The following is a 14,590-nucleotide window of genomic DNA, read 5'->3' as shown; positions in this document are numbered from 1 at the left end:
ATACATACATTGTTTAAGATTTCTGACACATAGCAGTTACTGAAAAAGTTTTCACGTTAAGAAACTTAAATACTGTGTGAATCTACCCTTGCCAGTGAGATCGCGAAAAGTTATCTATGCCATTGCAAGCACCTGTTTAACACCGCTACAAGAAAACAATCGCACTCATGAATGTCAAGACTCTTCTTACATCACAACAGAAATGTAGTGCAAACATTCCTCAGACATTTAAGCCCCTTTCGTTGTGTACAAAAACGATAAATTGTCCTCTGCTTCTCAGTTAGAAATTCATCATCGTCGTCATCATCATCCTTTCATCGTCGTCGCCGTCGTCGTCGGCAACAGTAACAGCCCGGTTACAATGGTGAAATTTTTCACGTGTTCGCTCATACTTTTCCTCATTCACTAATGTACTCTTTATAACGAACAGCTGTATGATACAGTTAATGTTTTTTTACTACTTCCCCGCCATCAGTGCCTTCGAGCTGCACTTTTTATGATATGTGCCCAGGTTTTTACTCTGCCATAAACGAATACTTTCTTCCCTGTATCGCTTCCTGTGAAAAAAAAAACTAGTCGAGCATTTCTAAAAATATGTCTAATGAAAAATGCCACTTTTTGTCACTAGGTATATTCGTATTTTCTTTAGACCACCCGACATACGTCGGTTGTATGTATGACGCTCCTATTGGTTAACGTTTCTTCTTCCTCACAAGACTATAGAGATACACTTTCAGATATAGAGAAGCACTTCATTAGCTTCTTTTACTTCGAGTTTCCGGATAGCCATCTATCTATTAACAAGCAAATAATTCCACTTAATCTTTTCTATTATTTCCACATTGTGGTTACGCCTTCCTTGAGGGGATCACCTTTAACATTGCGGAAACATGACCCCAGCACAGCACTATGAAGCTCGCCACGGGGGCGACGGCAACACCGGTAATAGTTTTACAAACCCCTTTTTCCGACCTGCTTCTAATCGATCCGTTACTTTTTGTGTGTTTTTTTCACTGCGCTTCCACTTCCACTTCCTTCGGACGAATGCCACCTCAATTTGCATACTTCAACAACTGCACATTAATGCCGTTTCATGCATCATGACTCCTCCAGTAGGGAAAAAGATTCCATAATTACATCAAATTTCCATTTTCACACTCTTTCCAGTTTATTTTCGGTACAGATAAAACCACCCAACCATTGCCAGAGGCAAAAGAAAACACGAAACTTAGCGAACCAAAAAGAAAATTTTCACGCCGACGATATACCGACGAAAAGAGCTGTGAATATTCCACCGCACCACCATCAACGCGAAAGGATCCAAGCTGGTGTCGGTTAAGTCGGTGCATGCAATCGGCCAGTGCAGTGGTGCTGCTGCACTACTCAACTGATTGGATCGCATGTACCGGGGGATGAAACCGGGCACCTAAAATCCAGTTTTCCACCCCGTACAGGGCAACAGCAACAACGCAACGGCACAAGGGGTTATGTATTGGTCACGAACGGGAGACACTGCTGTGCTTGTACCAACCAGCCAACCAACCAACGCGACGTAACGAAAGGAAAAAACAACTACAGTCACGCCGCACGATGGATGTGGACTCACTCGTGTACTGGCCCCCGAACAACACGACCTGCTCTTCGACTTGGTCAGACACAGTATGTGCCCAAGTGTCTGGTCTGGTCTGGTCTGGTCTAGTAGTCCTATGACATGCTTCCTCCAGAGGAGGATGTTTGTGTAAGCGAAGTGCAGTGATGCCAGTCGGTGGACAGAAGAAGGCTCAATGATTTTGTTTACCAATACCATAGATTCGCATAGAAATCATTGATTATATTCACAATTTTAGTGTGGTTTATATAAATAAAAAAAAATTATAGACTAAAACACTTTAATAGTTGTAACTTTGTAGTAAAAAAAATACCGTCGTAAACATATTTTTTTAACTGTAACTTTTAACAAACGTATTTCTTTTAACTGTGAATTTAATGCCTCTATTTTGATTGTGACATTTCATCTTCAATTGTCAAAGTGGCGTCCAAGAAACAGAAGCAACGAATCTAGATTTTGCGCAGGTATCGCACGTAAATCGTTAAAAGTCACCAAATCGACTGCCACCAAAGGAATAAAAACATTCGGAGAACGTTTAAACGTATCTTACATCACACAGCCAAAAACCTAAATCAAAGCGAAATCGAAAGACGGAAGCCATAGGGACGACAAACGGAGTGGCTTTCAATCGGAGTCACCACCATTCCGTTCTGAATATCGCAAACAAGCTGAGATCCTAAAAAACGAGCCGGTCCATCAATTTATATGAAGGATAAGACTTTAAATCACGACGACAAACAAAACAGGACAGCCAAAACACGATCCCGGAAACTATACTGTACGATGTACGGAAACTGCTAACGAAATTCGGTTGCGTGGTGATAGACGATGAAACCTACGACAAGGCAGACTTTAAACAGTTTCCTGGAATGGAGAAAGGTTAAGCAGCCATTTTCAATCATATGAAATTATCGAAGGTTATTCAGAAATATCTGGTTTGGCCTCCGTATCTATCCGTACCTGTACCTGTGAAAAGTGATATTTTCATTGCAACGGGGACTATCAACCAGGAAATTTATGAGAACTAGTGTCTGGAAAATCGCTTGCTGCCTTTCCTAAACTAATACGATTTTTCGATGGCGCTCTTGCATTCTACGGCAAACAAATCCAACAATGTGGTTATACAGAATCACAAATTTTGATCGTTACACTCTTTATCAACCATTAAAAACGTTTGCAAAAAGATGATGAAGCTATATGATTAATGCTTCCTGATCAATTGAAAATAACAAATTTATAACAGGATAAGTTCTAAATAACAAGTTTTTATAACAAGATCTCCTTTGCATTTCGTTATAAACTTGGTCTTGTTAGTAGTTAAAATAACAAAAATTGTAACAAAATCCGCTCTAGGCTTATCATAAACATATCAAATTATGATATAATTTGATCTAGTTTATACTAAAATGTAGCACAAAAACCAGAATTCTACCCCGTTTTAAATGTAACAAAGCATGTAACAGAACGAGATAGGATCTTTGTAAAAAACTTTAGGTGTCGCAAGTTTTTCTATCAAAGTTCAACTGGAGCTACAATTCTGTAATATTTTTGTTAGAATCATCTGATCGGCTTTTCATTGTCACCCGGATGCCGTTTTTTACATTTGAACAAAAATTGGCAACTCTGACTCGCACAGGCACGCAAACTCCGAAAGCGTCCAAAAGAAACTAGTACAGACTACTAGGTGCCAACTGGATGAACTATTGATAAAGGACTCTTTACAACATTGGCGGAAAAAACAACTACCCTCATATGTATCCTACACTGTCTGTTGCAGTTTCACAGTAACACGTTAATCTACGGGTATGAGAGAGTGTGCTGTCAAGCATTTCCCATTCCCATTCCTAGAGTAACCGGGGTGCAGTTGCTTAGTATGGGTGTGTGCTTACATAAATAATAGAATGGGAAAATGCATTCAGCAATTTTCTCGCTAATTATGAACGAATGAAAGGGGGCCGCAAGCTTGGCAAGAACCGCACCGACGCACATCGTTTCGTGTCAGTTGCGCTTTCAGTCATCCTTGTTATGACATAGGGTCGGGTCAACTGTCAGAAGTAACCAACACATGAACGTATGAAAATCGAGTTGTTTTTGTCAATGATAATCACCAATGTTATCAGTAGTATTTTCCCATGTTTTTCTGTTACAGCGAAATGTTTTAATACCAAAAGCCACAATTAACAGACATGTTCTTGCCATGTCTCTTTGGGGATTCACGATCCATGTACACTTTCACCTAACTAGATGTCAATTTCATCCATCACATAACTTTCCTGCTCCCTCGCTGACCGTTTCACGGCCAAGAATACACGCCGTAAATAACCGCGCTATTGATTTATGATCTTTCACCATTAGTTAACTGGATTCTGACGTATGAAAACTGTACAAATTAATTGCACTTTCCACCACGTCAGTCGACACCAACAGTCGCGAATGTATCTAGTTTCGCGCTCCGAAATTTAAACATCTAATTGGCTCGATTTGTTTGGAAATGCCATTCAACGGAGCTTAAGTTCAAGCAGCAACACCGCCACTAAATATCCACCCGCTGGCTGGCGTAAACCACCCTCCTCCTATTCCGTTCACGCCTGGAAACTGCCACACTCTTATATCACTTTTCAAAACTTAATTAGCTAGACCTTCGAACGAGAACGGTGCGAAATGCGATCTTTATAGTCTTGTCGTCTCCGCCGAATTGAACACCACTGACTGTCGAAAATCGAAATTCGTGCTGGCCAACTCGAGCGAGTTCATCGCAAATATAATTTCAGTTTCCTTCTTCGTCTTGCGACACTCCCGCTGATAACAGGGCACACTAGGGCACACACTTGAAGATGCGAGGGTAAAGTATTTCGCGAAATTATACACCGATACGCGGCGATAACACATAATCTTCAATTGTTCAATATTATTTACCCGAAAACTTTATCGGTAATGTCGTCATTCCACATCGCTCGCCGTGAAGCTTTGCTGCTGATTGGCGTTCGGCCTAGGGCGGGCTAAGCCTGCCACTATCAGTTCTGACTGTTTAATCATTCTACCGAGGGTCTCACTCACTGACCTATACCGGGGAGTGTTTACCACTCAAAAAACTTATTTGTCCACTGCAAAGCACACTCGCTGCACTTGCTTCATTGGTTGACAGGTGATGTGCGGAAAATAGCGCAAGAACCTCGCACAGAACAAAAGATACCGTCTGCCGTGCTACGGTGTTCGATTTCGAGTTAGGCGCAAATTTCGGGACATTTTCCAACTGCTGCTGTGCAAAGCAAAGCAACGACAGCGGTACGCATGTGTGAGTACGCTGTGTTTTGGGGGCCTCTCCTTTCCTTTCGCAAACTGGGAAATTCTGCGAGTGTTGCCAGACAGCGGGAAATTATGCGAAGTTTAACATCATAACGATTCGGTGTCGTGTGGATTATGGGACAGTATAACCACTGAAGTTGTTTCAGTCCCAACAAAATTTGGTCATATTTTCCGAAGCAAATATAGAATGTCATGAGCCATTTGTTGAGCAAGAAGTCATTGGATATTAGCAGAACATTAGGTAAAAATGCTTATTAAAAATCTATCTATTATATTTGTACAGGGTGAGAGGTAGCTTAGTGCAGATATTTCAGGGGGTGATAGAGGACCACATTTGACGAAAAGAATTTTCAGCTATTTACCTATCTGCATCTAGAATTGCAACAAACTGGACTGTGAGAACTATCTTGCAATATAAAGTGCTTTCCCGAGGTCGTTGAAAGACGGTTAGTGAAGGATAAAATATTTACGCTGCGGCGCATGTTACAAAAAGTCCATGAGTACAGCATTTCCAAGCACAATTATTTTATTGATTTCAAAGCTGCGTATGATACCTTCGATTGTAAAGCGCTATTAAAAGTCATGACCGAGGTCAACAACCGCTTTTCCGGTAAGCTGATCAAAACAGTTTAGTTTAGGCTACGTTGAATGGTACGCAGTGTTGGGGACTCGGGTAGACTGTGGAGTTTATTCGAACCCCGCCAACAACATAATGGTATTTCATGCTTGCTGTTAAACATACAATGCTACAGGAACCGAGCGGATAGCAACACACAGGCAAAATCGTCAGCAAATTTAGTCAATTCCTCTGCTTTGCCCGTATGAATAGAACAGTTTGCTTTGCTGCTCCCGGGTGAATCTTATGGAGGAAGCAAAGTATACTGTTGTTTGCCCATTCATTGTTGGTAGAACCACAGACAAACAGACGAGACACTCGCGATAATTCCATCGTCCATTCAAAAACCACTCATTTTTCAAAAAAGCATGTTTCGCAGCATGGCCACATCGCGGCGCGCGAGTGTTGCTTTGAGTTTTCAGTATAAAACCATTCAAATGTACAAAACCCTACAGCATAAAACCCTGCAGCATAAAACACTACTCCGCAACATGCATAACAGAGGGTGCTAGTGTGCAAGCAAAATGTGCAGGACGATGGTTTTTAAAGGATGTTCTTCTATGTGTCTCATCAGTTCGTCAGTGGTAGAACATCATCTGTGGCGGAGGCTGAAAAGACCAAAGCACGAAGTAGAGAAGATTGGGTTGAAGAAAAATACGTCCGAACCAAAGTACATGCTGAACGGTGGAAAAAAACAATTGACTACCCCAGCAGGATCCAATATTCACTCTTACATCGATAAATAAATAATTCAGCATGGTTAAGAGCATTAACTTTTGAGTAGGGGAGTGTCGTCGTGGTTGGGCCACGTTTTGGAAGTCGCCCGTAACTTTCGTTTCAAAAGGAATTTTGGAAATCTAAATACATCGTTGCAAAGGTCTAAGAATAAGGTATATTTCCGGAAAGTTTTGCACTGATTGCTTGAAAAACAAAAAAGTTATACACATTTTCGTGAAGACAAAAAATGTTGTCATAGTCGGGCCATGTTGTACAGGTTGGGCCAGCGCAGAAAATCTAAGGCATACGTATTGAAATTCTATATAGCGACATGAAAAGAATGAATTCCGTGAACAACGGTTCATATAGGTACAAACACTCTATTTTTAATTGCATTTTTGCGAAATTTTGGCGATCTTGTAAAATCAATATTGCTACAATCGCCTTTTCCGACGTGTACAACTACAATGAGAAAAAACAACAAAAATCTAGGTTTTTATCGTATTAATTTTGCTTTATTTCATCACATTTTACGTGACTGACATTCTCTAGCGGTTATTGAGCTTCTGCGCTTAAAATTATGGTGGCCCAACCATGACTACACAAGTGGCCCGACGGGTGTTTTGAATACACGATTGAACCTCACAATATTGCGAAAAGTTAGCTATCACAGTAAGAAGTTTTACAATGGTTGTATCATAGATATCATGCGTTACTAAAATTGTAAAATCGTGATGGCCCGACCATTACAGTGGCCCGACCATAACGACAATACCCTAAAACGACAATACCCTAACTATGCCGAAGAAATAAAATTCCTATCTTTAATTTGATAAAGCAATCTAAAGTTTTTTGCCAGGGTAGAGCTTAACAAAAAAATAAGGTTTATTTAAAATGTTAATGTAATGATGTAATATATGCAAATCAAATTTTATATTTTACTTATATTGATACTCCGAACCTAAAATGTCGGTTATATCTCGAGGTTGATATTTTTACTTCCAGCACTGTTCACAACAGATATAATAAATTACTGCCCTGCCAAAAGTTTCTATATAAGGTAAGGAACCCTTTTTAAGCAATCTAGTCGTACCACTGATTGTTTTACTTTGTTATAAGCGAAGGGTTGCTAAATGGGAGATTTCAGCATACCAATCTTGCTGTTACTTTGATTCTTCAAACTGTTACCATTAACAGTCACTGTTATTAAGTAAACCTAATAATATTTTACATTCAAAATTGAAGCACTGGAACTATTTTTAATAAACCCGAACGCATTTTAATCAATCATGAATTTTACTGACTTGTCCCAAATAATCACTGTTGTAAGATTGTGACCATGGCATTAAATGACGGAACCACTCACATTTCTACTAGAATGTGGAATGTTAAAATTAAGTGTTTGACTTTTAGAAATGCTGTAATCAGTCCTCAAAGTAGCGAGGTGAAGATCCTTTTCAGCAGTAGCAAGGTGGCGATTCGCTTCAGCAGCTGGAAAAATGCAAGTTTTTTGAAAATAATTTTTAGTTCTTATTTCTTGTTGAAAACACAGTAACTTGTGTTTGTATGAATTACATCTATGCAAGGTGACTAACCTTGCATCTATGATTAAGTGATTCAAGATGATGTTCTTATCAAAAGATTCTGAAAATATGAACAAAATACTGCACTTTAAGCTCATTTATGTTCAACTGATTAAAATGGGCTTGATTAATCCGTTCCTTACCCTACTTCCATAAAATATTACTATTTTTATATTTATATTTTTATTTAAAAATTGGTCGAAAAACACGAAATTGATCCGAGGCCCGGAGGGCCAAGTCACATATACCAATCGATAGGGTTCGACGATTTGAGCAATGTCTGTGTGTGTGTGTGTGTGTGTGTGTGTGTGTGTCTGTGTGTGTGTGTGTGTGTGTGTGTGTGTGTGTGTGTGTGTGTGTGTGTGTGTGTGTGTGTGTGTGTGTGTGTGTGTGTGTGTGTGTGTGTGTGTGTGTGTGTGTGTGTGTGTGTGTGTGTGTGTGTGTGTGTGTGTGTGTGTGTGTGTGTGTGTGTGTGTGTGTGTGTGTGTGTGTGTGTGTGTGTGTGTGTGTGTGTGTGTGTGTGTGTGTGTGTGTGTGTGTGTGTGTGTGTGTGTGTGTGTGTGTGTGTGTGTGTGTGTGTGTGTGTGTGTGTGTGTGTGTGTGTGTGTGTGTGTGTGTGTGTGTGTGTGTGTGTGTGTGTGTGTGTGTGTGTGTGTGTGTGTGTGTGTGTGTGTGTGTGTGTGTGTGTGTGTGTGTGTGTGTGTGTGTGTGTGTGTGTGTGTGTGTGTGTGTGTGTGTGTGTGTGTGTGTGTGTGTGTGTGTGTGTGTGTGTGTGTGTGTGTGTGTGTGTGTGTGTGTGTGTGTGTGTGTGTGTGTGTGTGTGTGTGTGTGTGTGTGTGTGTGTGTGTGTGTGTGTGTGTGTGTGTGTGTGTGTGTGTGTGTGTGTATGTATGTATGTAATGATTTTTTCTATCGCCTGTTTCTCAAAGATGGCTGAATCGAATCGTTCGCTATTACTTTTGTTTGAAAGGTATTATTGTCTAGTAGATCACTATTGAGTTGCTTCATGACACGACGTTTCGTTTAAAAGTTATAAGCAAAAATGTGAAAAATACGTGACACGGGTTTCTCTAAAATTACATGACCGATTTCAACGATCTTAGTATCAAATGAAAGCCCTTATTAAAGCTAAATTATTCAGAAATTTTTAATTGAAAACAAACAAGTAGTTTAAAAGTTATGCTTAAAACACCTGTTTTGACAAGGAAATAATTATCGCCTGTTTCTTAGAGATGGCCAAACCGATTTATGCGCTATTAGTCTCATTTGAAAGATAATATATGCTAATGGATCACTATTGAATGGTTTTTTGATTGGACGTTTAATTTGAAAGTTATGAGCAACCGTATACACCACACCAAAATTAACAATAATTTATAATGATTTTAACCAAGATAATTTACCTAATTTGAAATATTTTAATATCAAACGAGAGGTTTTGACAATACGAATATATATGCAAAATTTCATAAGAATTGGTAGTACCGGTCAAAAGATATTACCCCTCGAACACTCGCGCCAACTTTTGCAACACAGTTACTCGCGCGCACTATAATCCCAAACCAAAGAAAACGTGCGCACTAGAGGTTTGACTGGGAAAACTTGGTTTTAGGTTTATCGAACCTTTAGAATAGTTTCTTGAAATTAAAAGCTCTATCGTCTGGTGGAATCTAAATTTTGATTAATCCCCCTAAAAGTGAAATAAAAAAAATTATTTTTCTTCAGTGTCAATATAACACATTGATGTGCTCTGCAAAGTTATAGAGCATATTATTACAAGAAATTTTGCTAGAGACAGTAACCTTCCATCTCTGCAGCTAAGATAGAAAAATCTTATTTATCGTATATGAATTTGTAAACTCAGTTTTTATATTTTTGCTCTTTTTGTAATTGTTGTATGACTTTTTCTTGTATTACAAAATTGTACAAATGATAAAAATACACAACTTTGCTGAATATAGTATACCTCTATGTTTGCTTGTTTAGGAACGGTAAAACTTTGATTATAAAAAAATACCTTAATTTTGACTACGAATTACTCGACTACCAGCAGACAGATACATTTTAAACATTTTACATTGGCTAGTTTTGCTGCATACAGACACCATTTTTCCATATGAAGAAACGAAAGAAAATTCCACTTGGGGTCAATTGCGGTACACCTCGCATGCTGATTGTTTCGTTTCTGTGATGACGGTTTATGCTGATCTATTTTTCCAACAATTTAAATTATTAATGCATTGAATAATTATGACATTTTGCTCAGAATAAGTTTATTGAAGAATATTCGTTAGTTAAACAACGATTTGTAACTTTATAACAATATGGCGTTGAAAAACCTACACGTGTTGTACAAAATACAACAGCGCGCTGTTGAGTGAGTAACCGAAGGTTAATAAAAATTGATTAAAATTATTCAAGTAAACTCTATTGATGTGAATCAAATAGAATGGCATTACAGGAAATTATGCATAGTTCAAAAACCTATAAACTAGACCTTTACTAGGCAATGTATATGTTAAAGAATAAGATTTCCTCTTACAACTTACTTTTATTTGCACTTACTCAAATTAATAACAACTTACTTATCCTTACTCAGGAATTACATGAAAATAGGATCTATCAAAATTTAAAAGTGTTCCTATTTTGTTCAAAATTTGTAAACTTATTCAATTTTCAAAAATTTTATGTAAACCAACGCATTACGCAACGTTAACCAATAGATGAATTATGTTCCAAAAACGTATCGATTTCTATCTCAAATACCAAGTAAGACCGTATAACAAAGGTTCCTTTCACCACTAGGTGGATTATATCGGGTTTTTTTATTTTTGCAAATAAAACATGACTATACTTAATAACAGTTTACATAAATTGTAGTAGAGAGGAAACAAAACTTATAAATTTCAATACTTTGATAAGCATCAAGTATTTCATAGTCACGAGCGAAAATTTACCAACACTGGACGCCGCCCCATAACAGGTGAATGTGCGAAATGTAGTGGTAGTGTGTTGAAGCCGCGGCTGCCGCCATAGTCGTCATGCGCTAGCCGGCTCATTGCCCAGTCAACGCGAGCGTCAACAAATCTTTGAATTTTCAAACATCTTATCTTCTCTTAGCATTCAGGCAGACAGCAATCTATTATTCGTGTACTGCGCTGCTTGTTGTAAAGTTTATTTCTCTATCAAACGCTCGTGTCGGTGCAGGTTAACGCTTTCGCAACGCCACTGATTGGGGTGAAAGTGGGGTGCTGGGTGACAACCCATCGCATACATACAATAAACGTTTCGGTGTAGTTGTTAGGACGTCACATGTCCTGCTGTGCTGGCAAGCGGTGTGGATTTGGGGAAACTGCTTTTCCATCAGAAATTAATGTTTCCACCCCTTGCGTGACGTTACACGATGTAAATGTATGCGTTGGCTGGGAATGCACTTCGTGTTCTAGAACTCCCGGTTGCAATAATCACAGAATGAATAAAATTCTGTCATCGCAGAATAAATCTACGTTAAATAGAATGAGTCTTAGCTAGGTTCAAAAGCTCACTGACCCGATTTCGTACTCAATCAGTTGTCAGCATAACAGAATTAGCGGTAGATCATAAACCTTAAAGCCACATATCTATACGTAATACTGTCGATACTGAAATGTGACGAACTTTGACCTATATGGAAATTGCATTTAATTGTCGAGTTATAAAAAACTTCACAGTTTAACAGCGAATGAAATGTATTTATAGCTTCCTCTTTCTAACCTTGGAAGTTGGGTTATGAAATGACATGAAACAAAAATAAGTAGAAGCAAATGAAAATAAAAGCTTGTTTAACGAGATTAATTAGCATACATTACGTTAGCCAAAATTGTAAAAGAAAACAATAAATGAAACTTACGGTTTTTGAGCGTAAAATAATCACTTAAAATAATACTTGACATTTATTGATTGCCAGTTAATGTATGTATACTAGACAAAAAATGGAAAAAATCAAATTTTATTTGAATAATCATTGTTTACTGATGGCCAAATGTGTGTAATCCCCTTACAAAAGTATTAATTATGCCAAAATCGATATTCCAACAAGAATTCAGATTTTGAACTGGTAGCTACATAGGTTCGTTTTCTTTTAAAACACAATAAATACTATTAAAGCATTTTCAATCCAAGGTTAAACACTTACCTAAATTACTGCTACTGCTGTTGGCAACGTTGGCGAAGTGTTGCTGCAGTTGCTGCTGCAGAGCTTGATGCTGAGCCAGTGGGCCAGTGTGTTGCGACGCAACAGTGCCAATCTGGTGCGCTGACTGGGAATGCGACAACCCACTGCCACCTATACTGGTGTTCCCCGTGCCCATTAGGTTAGCCAAAGTTTGACCGGCCGTTCCGCCGCTAATCATGTTAGCACCGACTACCGAATTGTTGCCGAGGCTACCGCTTCCGGTAGACCCGCTAGATCCCATAGTACTGACTGCACCGGACAAAATGGCCGCTAAGCTTAACGGTCCGTTATTACTACTGCTATTGTTGCTACTGTTGTTGCAGGCGCTGCTATGGTTGCTACTGATGAGCGCACTATTACTGCTAATCTGTTGAGCCGATTGTGATAAAGGCACATTGTTGGTAATGCTAGTATTTGGTGCTGCAGTTGCCGCCGACGATGCCGATGTGTTCGCAAGATTTGGCAGGACGGAAGAGTTGGCTCCGTTTACTGAATTGTAAATGGTATATTGTTCTTCATCTGGAATGTTTGAAAAATATAATCAGTATTAATCATTCTTCCTGATTGGTTTTATATTGTTTTATACACGTTTCCGTTCAAGTTGCTGATATGAAAAATGATACAATGCAGCGCTACCTAGTGGCCGCTAGTCGTATGATGTCGTAGTGAGTAAGAGTTAGTGGAGACGCAAACATTAAAACTGGTATAAGCGTTACTATTAAATAGTGAAAAAAGATGGCGTGCCGAAATGGTTTGTTTCTTGGGACGAGAGCAATTTTACAGGGTGTTTAAATTGCATTTTCAGACTATAGGCTATAATGCAGTGAGGAATCGCAACAAAAACAACAAAGCACTTTAGCAACCAAAATCACCTTAGAAAATCCGTCTTATGGTGAGTTTTTAAGATGCAAACGAGAATTTAGAAATTTGAAATTCAAAGCAGGAACTAATATTATTTTGAGTGCATTATGTGGAAGGAAAAATTTTTGCTTCAGGGGACTAAAACTTTTGAAAAATTCATTATTTTTTATTTTAGATTTTGATTCTTTAAATCTTTTCCGCTTATTTTGATACTAATTTTGTAATGATCCGACCACAGGAAGTGTCCGAAAAACGATTATTACACATAAGCATTCCAGTGCGGCGTGGAACAAGCGGCTTTTTATTCCATTGAAGTTGCTCCATGCTGCACTGGAATGCACTGGAATCAAAATAAGCGGAAAGACTGCAGAATCAAAATCTGAAATTAAAAGATAATGAACTTTTTAAAATTTTTAGTCGTTTATGTTTTCTTCAGTTATGTTCAGTTCCTACCATTCCACTCGGATACATTTACCTGTGTTTTCCTAGTTCAGTTTCCTACAGTCAGTTAAAAACGTTTTCGAACAGTGTCGAATAAACTTTTCGTTTAATAATATTGCACAGAATTTTTGCTAAAGAATGGTAACATTTACTTTTAAAACAATGTTTAACTAAAGCGTATTTGGACGCATGGCAATGATTAGGAGAAAAGCATTCCGTTGTGAAGAAAAAGTTCATGTAGTTTGAATTTTCTAAAAATGCGGTCAATAAAATATTCGGTAGTTAAATATTAGTTGAGATAATTGTAGCTTGTCACTTAACTTCTACCTTGCAGGACTACCTACATTCTTGATGACCAGTTTCAATCTGTTTGAGATAAAATTAACTTATTTCTCATATATTCCTGTATGAATTGCTGATTTTTTTATTGCAAGTGCTTTGTAGTCATTTACTACAGGAATCGAATAATTTTTCCTTTTAGTTTTCAGATTAGCTCAAAACATGTTTAAGTCTGGATGGAGTGCTGGTGATTTTATAACTCTAGGACAAGTGTATCGCTTACAAATATCGACAGTATGGTTAGCTCATGGAAAAATATTTACCTGGCGGATTGCCAAGTATGAAATAGTCCAATTTCTCGTTTTCGGTTTTCATGCCTAACGCTCTTTCCAAATATATCTTCAGTTCAAATATATCAAAAAATTGAAATGAAGCATGTAAATTACTCATAGAAAAAATTTGAGGTCGGAAATTTTGGTATAGACGTCCTTTTTCCTCAAAAGTAAAAAAGGAAATATTCGCACCATGATTTTTTTTCAGAATTTTTTGGAATTCTTCTTTTTGAAAGATGATAACTTTTGAACGCATGGTCAGAATGTTGCGATATTAACATCAAAATGTCAGGAAATCTGTTCTGAACATATTTTTTATATTGTCAATTCAAGACAAATTTCGATGTGGCTCTGGAGCTTTAAAAGCGAAGGTCGTCTATAGAGGTCTTCCCCATTAGAGGGTTAAGAACACTTTTTACTTACAGTAAAAATAATAAGCCCTAATAAGACAACGCAGCTAAACCTACCTTACTACGAAGAATCAAGTATATTCGACTCGACATATTCGGCGTGGGCAAAGGCGACAAAATAAGGACATGGAATGGATGCTTGATACCTGGAACTGCAGATTGTTAAATTTCGTGGGTGACGGAAGGGTGCTACTGACTGGAAGGGCTAGAACCCCGAAAGTTC

General features: G+C 38.3%; 1 protein-coding gene across 2 annotated transcripts in view; it reads right to left on the bottom strand.

Annotated features, from left to right (window-relative positions):
• The window catches only part of LOC128738577 (phosphatase and actin regulator 4), a 214,853-nt gene that overhangs the window by 112,408 nt on the left and 87,855 nt on the right, over window positions 1–14,590 (bottom strand). For both annotated transcript variants that reach the window (XM_053833823.1, XM_053833824.1), the window contains exon 7: window positions 12,006–12,563. In XM_053833823.1, coding sequence (XP_053689798.1) covers window positions 12,006–12,563 — 558 coding nt within the window. The remainder of the gene's footprint in view (window positions 1–12,005; window positions 12,564–14,590) is intronic.

Source organism: Sabethes cyaneus, chromosome 2 (genome assembly GCF_943734655.1).
Source record: "Sabethes cyaneus chromosome 2, idSabCyanKW18_F2, whole genome shotgun sequence".
In the NCBI taxonomy this organism is placed as follows: domain Eukaryota; kingdom Metazoa; phylum Arthropoda; class Insecta; order Diptera; family Culicidae; genus Sabethes; species Sabethes cyaneus.
The sequence above is the reverse complement of the archived record's forward strand: the minus strand, read 5'-3'. Positions and strand labels throughout refer to the sequence as shown.